Below are 6,975 nucleotides of genomic sequence, written 5' to 3' on the forward strand. Positions count from 1 at the left end.
TCAAATTTAGCTCTATGTTAAGCACTCGTAATTGGACTTATGTAGAAGTCACAACTATCTGAGGCCGGGTAATAAAAATTTAGGTGTTAATGCATGTTAGAGATTTGGTATGAAGAACCAAACTCCTAAACATACCATACACTAAAAGAAAAGATCAAAAGGGAGGGACTTATCTCAGTCACACTTGTATTGATTCATCTGACACAAGGTCATTGATGAATCAATTAGCCTTTAGACATTAGAGATTTCATTGGTCAAATGAGGGAATGGGGAAGAATAGGGATGAAGATGAAGAGGGAGGGGAAGATAGAAACACAAATTGATCATGGGAGGAATTTCATCAAATCAAGACCATCCATTCATTTTGGGAGATGAAATGTACATTTCATCAATCCCCTAAATCCAATGATTTTGATCCAACAAAAGTCAAATCAACCTTGATCAAGGCCCAAACAGAAAGTCAAACATCACAAGACCATAAAAATGGCTAAACAATATTTTTAAACACTTAATCAATTAAAAATCAATTTAAAAATGAATTAAAATACATTTTAAATGGTCAAAACCTAAAATCCCTTCAAAACACCAAATAAATGGTCAAGGGATTTATCCTAGGTCAAACAAGGGCAAAGGACCTTGGACAAAAAAATTCACTATTTTTGAAAAGTTAGATGTATTTTTAAACAATTAAAAATTATGCATAAAATATTTAATTCATGAAAAGTATCAAAATTAATTCAAAAAAAAAAATAAATCAGAATATGAAAGAGAAAAATATTTAAAGATTTTTGGTAAAAGTCCCATATTTTTTGGATTAAAAATGAAATTTATATGAATTAAATAAAATAAGAGCAATTAAAAGAAAATCAGAAATTAAAATAAAAAGCAAAAAAACAAGGGTCATCAGATCTCCCTCATTAATTGAGGTGGCAGATCTTATGGCGACGCGCGTGCTATCTTTGGTGGACTTCAGTCAATGCATCACACGTGTGGTAATCAGAACCAAGGGACGAGATTAAAACATTTAAACATGATCAAAGGGATGAGAGGGTGTCAACACACCACCGGAGCTAGGGCTCCGGTGTTCTTCTCCGGTGGACCTCACCGGACTGGTCCATCATCAACCTTCACTAAAATGAAAAACAAAGACATGGTTTTAAAGAAAAAATGTCAGGAGCTCGAATCTGACCTCAATTTTCTCCAATTCCAAGTATATTAAAAGACACAGGGATTTGAATTTTGAGGATCATGAACTGAGTTGCTTCGATTTGACCTCAAAGCAACTCAATCTTGTTGCCTACATTGGTAGGACTTCAGCCAACCAAAAATCAAAGAGAATGGTGAAGAATTGAGAGAGAATCGAAGAGAGAAAGTTTCTGAAAAATCATCTTCGAGGAGCTTGAATCTTGCTTGATCTTGCTTCCAATTGGCCTTGGCTTGACTTCAGAAGCTTGCAGGAAGTGAATTAGATCAAAGAATAACTTGGATTCTTGGAGTTTCAACTTCAAAACAGAAGTGAAATTGAAACTCAATTTTCAATTGAAAACCTTAAATTTTATCCTCTAATGGTGAAGGGAAGGTTGCAGGATCAAAGCTTAGGCCAGATCTCCTTTAATTCGGAGCATGAGGCAATGTATTTATAGGCTAGGCAATTGATTTCCACACACTTCCATAAAAATGCCAAAAATATCAATTCTCACTTGCATGGATGCATTGGCATGTGTTAGGCCCATGAAGTGATGTCATAAGGTCCAAAGATGATCATGAGTGATGTTGAAAGTGTGACATGAATCCATGCATTTGGAATTCAGAAGTGGTCATGAAATTCATTCAAATGGAACCTTGAAGAAAATCCATGTGCAAGTCATTCAAACCTTGGTCAAATGAAGTGATATTAGACTTTTTGAAAAGGTGAGATCAAGGGGAACAATTTTCATGTTGAACACTTTTCCATTTGAAGCTTGGATCATGATTAATTTTGAGGTGGGGGTTTAGAAAATCAAACATAATTGAATTTTTTCTAAGTACCAAGTAAAATGTTCACTTCTTCCACCTACTTTGATCATGAAACTTGTATGGCCTTCATATCATAAAAGTTGAGCAAGTTATGGTCCTTGGAAGTTGACCTCCTAACTAGGGTTCAGACAAAATGACCTATAATATTTCATCATAACAAATGACTTTCCAAGCAAAATTAGATTTTGACCTAAACATTAAAGTTGTTTGGAATGTCATAAGGCGTAACGTTTATCTTGTAATCATTTTCATATGACAAAAATTGTAGGAGATAGGGTATAGTGAACCTCAATTTTGACTAGTTGACTTTCTCTGGTCAACCACCATGAACCAACTTGCAATCTTGAAGTTATATTGATCTTTTGGACTCATGGAGGATCAAATATGCATAAGATGATGTATAATTAAGTATAACTTGAAATATTTGATCAAATGTTGAAGAAACTTACTGAAGAAGTCACACAAGATACTCAGATGAATTAGGGCTTCCAAGGCAAACAAGCTTCAAACTCTTGGTGAATTCTTGATCAAAATGATAAATGAAGATCATGGGGACCCATATATGATGTCTATAGCTAATGTGAATCATATATTTATTGATCTCTTTGCATTGAGGGTCCCAAACCCTAGTTGTGAGCTTGATGAGGCATTGGTGGATGCACACACTACCTACAAAAGAAACAAAGTTATACATAGACATATTTTTGGTATTTTGGTTAGTAAATAATGACAAAAAAATTATGATACAATCAAATGTGCTTGGTGATCTCTCCCAATGCAAATTCAATGTCAAGGTGTGATCCCAAAGCCAATGCAAAGATGAGATAGCATGAGGGGTCTTAGGGTCAAAATTGGGGTCTTACACATACTTCTTGATTTTATCCAAGTTGGAGCCCTTATCATAGGTGATATAGAGGTCCATATTTTCATACTTATCGGTGAATAGTTGAGTGTTCTCCAAAAAATGACAAATTGCATTTCCTCTTTTTGATCACTAACACCAGTTACTAACATTTTATTGTATTAACTTTACTTTAATGTCATTTATCTTATGCTTTTTATTTTTTTCTCTTTACGTTATGCTTTTATTTTAGCATATAATATCATATTGTTTATGCTTATGCTATTTTCTCTTTGTCCATTTGGATTTCTCTTTCTTTTAAAGACATTAATAAAGGAAAAACTCTAAAAAAATGGTTCTTTTGATTCATGGACTTATGATCACTATCCCTGGCATTGTTGTGGAGTTATGGACTTAAGACTAGGACCTTGATCCTTGCTTTTGGAGTTTGAGATTTGAGACATTGGGTTTCACCTGTATCTTTGACTTTGGACTTATTTTGAAGACTTGGCTTGGTTACTTTGGTTTCATATAATACATTGATTATTCTTTGCTTATTTGGCTTGCTTGAGGCTTAATCCAAAGGAGATAATTCCTGCTTGACTTATCTCATAAATCTTGCTATCTCTTTGTTAGATCTTTCCTCCTTAGCTTTTATTTTATGCTCTAGGATAGTCTCTTCTTCTCTCTCCTTCTTTGATTTTCAAAATCTCTCTCTTTTCAAAACATTCTTATTTTCAAACTTGAACCACTTTCACAATAAAACCTTTACTTTTGTCTAGTGATTTTCAAAACCTTTTTCTTAATAAATGCTAATACATCTTAAGCATATTCAGACCAATTTCAAAAGACTTAAAAAAAGCATAACTCATTCAAACTATTTTGTGCCCTTTGTGCACTTTTTCTTTTAAATATTTTCTCAAAGTTTACACACGAGTCATTTCCATAGTTAAAATGTAATTCTCCTATCCCCATAGTATTGATGATAATTCTTTTCCACCTAAGAGAGCTAGTGGCATACTTGTTGATATTTATCCAAGTTGGAGCCCTTCTTTATGATAATGCAAAGTTCTCATACTTGTGGGTGACAAGCTAAGTATTCTCCTTAAAATGACAACATGTCTTTTCATTAAAAATGAATCAAAACAAACATCTTTTTTATTTTTACCATAAACTACGTGTTTTTTATCCTCCATTGCACTTTGTTGGTACGTAGGCATGAGACTCAAGAAGTCTTGGCAAACACAAAAATCATAAAAAACATTCTTTTCTCATGTCTCCAATCTTTTGCAAACAACACCATTTTAAGCCAAAATGCACAAATTTTCAAAGAGGTTCCTATAGAGTACTATAGATGTTTAGGGTGCTAATACATTTTCTTTGCATAACCAACCCACGTACCTTACCTCTTTTTATTAGTTTTATTTTAAAACTTCTTTGGGTTTTGTTCGTACTTTTTCACTTTCCTTTGAAATAATAAAAGCGCGGTGGAGACTCTTACTTTATGAGTTAAGCTAATCAATAGCTTAATCTCAATTGTTTTACTGCTACACCAATGTCATCACACTTCGAAGTGGGACGGAATTGGACGACCCAGTTGATCCTAGGATTATAGACCCTATAGTGGAGAGGAAAGTAGAGAGAATAACAACGAGAAATATTTATAGTACCCCAGTGAGAGTAGAGCCCGAAGATAATAATGAGTTGGCATCCAAAGCTAAGGAGACAGTTGAGAAGGAACAAATATATGTACCTCCTCCACCATATAAGCCACTTGTTCCTTACCCTCAAATACTAGTGAAGTCTAAAACTGAAGGTCAATTTAAAAAATTCATGGAGCTCTTGAAGCAACTCCATATTATTGTTCCCTATACGGAGGACATCTCACAAATTTCCTCCTAAGATGAGTTCCTGAAGGAGATCCTGTAGAACAAAAGAAAGCTTGATGAAGATAGTACTGTGGCACTTAATGAAGAGTGTAGCACAATTATACAAAACAATATTCCCCCAAATTGAAAGATCCATGGAGTTTTTCCATTCTTTGTGTTATTGGCAAGTTTGTCAATGAAAAATCCCTATGTGATCTCGGAGCGAGCATGAGTTTAATACCTCACTCAATTTGTGAGAAGCTAAGTTTAGGAGGATTGAAACCCACTAATATGTCCCTCCAACTGGCCGATCATTCGGTAAAGTATCCTATTGGTATTCTGGAAGATATTCCAGTTAGGATAGGCCAGTTGTACATCCCTACAGACTTTGCAGTGATGGACATTAAGGAGGACTCTAACATTCCGATCTTATTAGGAATATCCTTTTTAGCCACCGCTGGTGCGATATTTGATGTGAAACGAGGGAAGCTTTCTTTTAAGGTCGGTGAAGAGAAAATTCAGTTCATTCTTTCCCAGTTTCTGAAAACACTAGCTATTGATTATTCATGTTGTTTTGTTGACATCATTAATGAACGTTTAAATGAACTATCGCAAGAGGCACCTCCCGTTGAAGCACTACGCCAAACAAGACCTTAGACAGCGCTTTTTTTAGCCTTAGACAGCGCTTTAAAGCGCTGTCTAAACCTCCGCTGCTAAAGGTTTAGACAGCGCTTTTTGAAATCTTAAAAGCGCTGTCTAAACCCCCCCCCCCCCCTTAGACAGCGCTTTGGCCTAAAGCGCTTTCTAAGACCCTCCTATTTTAATTTTTTTAGGTATACCTTAGACAGCGCTTTTGGCAAAAGCGCTGTCTAAGGTATACCTAAAAAAATTAAAATAGGGGGGCTTAGACAGCGCTTTTGAAAAGCGCTGTCTAAGCCCCCCTATTTAAATTTTTTTAGGTATACCTTAGACAGCGCTTTTGCCAAAAGCGCTGTCTAAGGGGGGGGCTTAGACAGCGCTTTTCATAAAGCGCTGTCTAAGCCCCCCCCTTAGACAGCGCTTTTGCCTAAAGCGCTTTCTAAGCCCCCCTTAGACAGCGCTTTTTCCAAAAGCGCTGTCTAATGTATACGAAAATTTTTGTAGCTTTTGTTTTAAACCACATTTTTTCCAGGTTTATAAACCAGAATTTCTACCTGTTTTCAACCAGATTTTGACAGACAGAATCACATTTTATACATGCCATTTTGGCCTTTTTTCTACCAATTTTTGGCTAACAAATATATATATACCAATTCAAACCAATTTTGCCTTAAATGTATCAAAATATATACAAATTTATGTACACATTTACAAGTCATTACCTATACTACAAATTTATGTACACATTTACAAGTCATTACATATATTACAAGTATACTACAAAATTACACAAATTTATGAAAAAACTTTGAGCTCTATCATGAATTGACACCACTCCTCTTTGATTTCGTCCACTTGATCCTTTGTATAAAATGCACACTTGAATTCCTCAAAGTACTACATATGAAGCAAAAAATATTTTGAATTAATTCCAACTATTTAATTATATGAGATATGTGTAAATATAAAATTAACTCATAAGTTAGTAATACATACATCGGTGGGAATCACTAATCGGCCCAAAGCAAGAGTATCCCGCATAAACCTCAACACGAAATACCCGCAATCTATTTGATTACGTTGTTGAGGACACTACATGAAAAAAAAATATGGATTATAAATCCTAAGTTTTATCAAGTGTCATCACTAATATAATAAAAAATGTGGTAATTAAAAATATACCGCCACTTTAATCCATGTAATGCGGTTGGCGCCCCTCCTTGAGGTTTGGATATCTCGTTGGGCCCGAAAAGCTTGTAGGATGCTAATAAAATAAAAATGAAGCAATTAGAACAATTAACATAAACTAAGAAAAATTTTGAACATTCTCACTTACGTGTCAATTAGGCGCTTCATATCCGGGTATGTTGTCCAATCATTTCCTAACGAGTCAAGATAATACACAATTTCTCGGATAGGATTGATTGCGAGCAACAACCAATGTCCACTGTAATGATTAGGCAAATGTTAGATGGTAACTTGGAAAATAATTATAATATATGAATTTAGAATGAAATGCTAACCCGGTATTAAACGGTATAAAAAACAACTTCTCCGCATTTTTATTGTCATTGAGGATCCGAAGAACGTACTCCGTCACGGAATCCGGGT

At 34.9% G+C, this 6,975-nt stretch overlaps 1 protein-coding gene across 1 annotated transcript; it reads left to right on the plus strand.

Annotated features, from left to right (window-relative positions):
• Positions 1-5,016: 5,016 nt before the first annotated feature.
• Positions 5,017-5,382, plus strand: LOC127122643 (uncharacterized). Its single transcript, XM_051052944.1, has one exon. The coding sequence runs from the start codon at positions 5,017-5,019 to the stop codon at positions 5,380-5,382; it is 366 nt and encodes a 121-aa protein (XP_050908901.1).
• Positions 5,383-6,975: the final 1,593 nt, after the last annotated feature.

The sequence above is a fragment of the Lathyrus oleraceus genome, chromosome 2 (genome assembly GCF_024323335.1).
Source record: "Lathyrus oleraceus cultivar Zhongwan6 chromosome 2, CAAS_Psat_ZW6_1.0, whole genome shotgun sequence".
NCBI classification, from domain to species: Eukaryota; Viridiplantae; Streptophyta; class Magnoliopsida; order Fabales; family Fabaceae; genus Lathyrus; species Lathyrus oleraceus.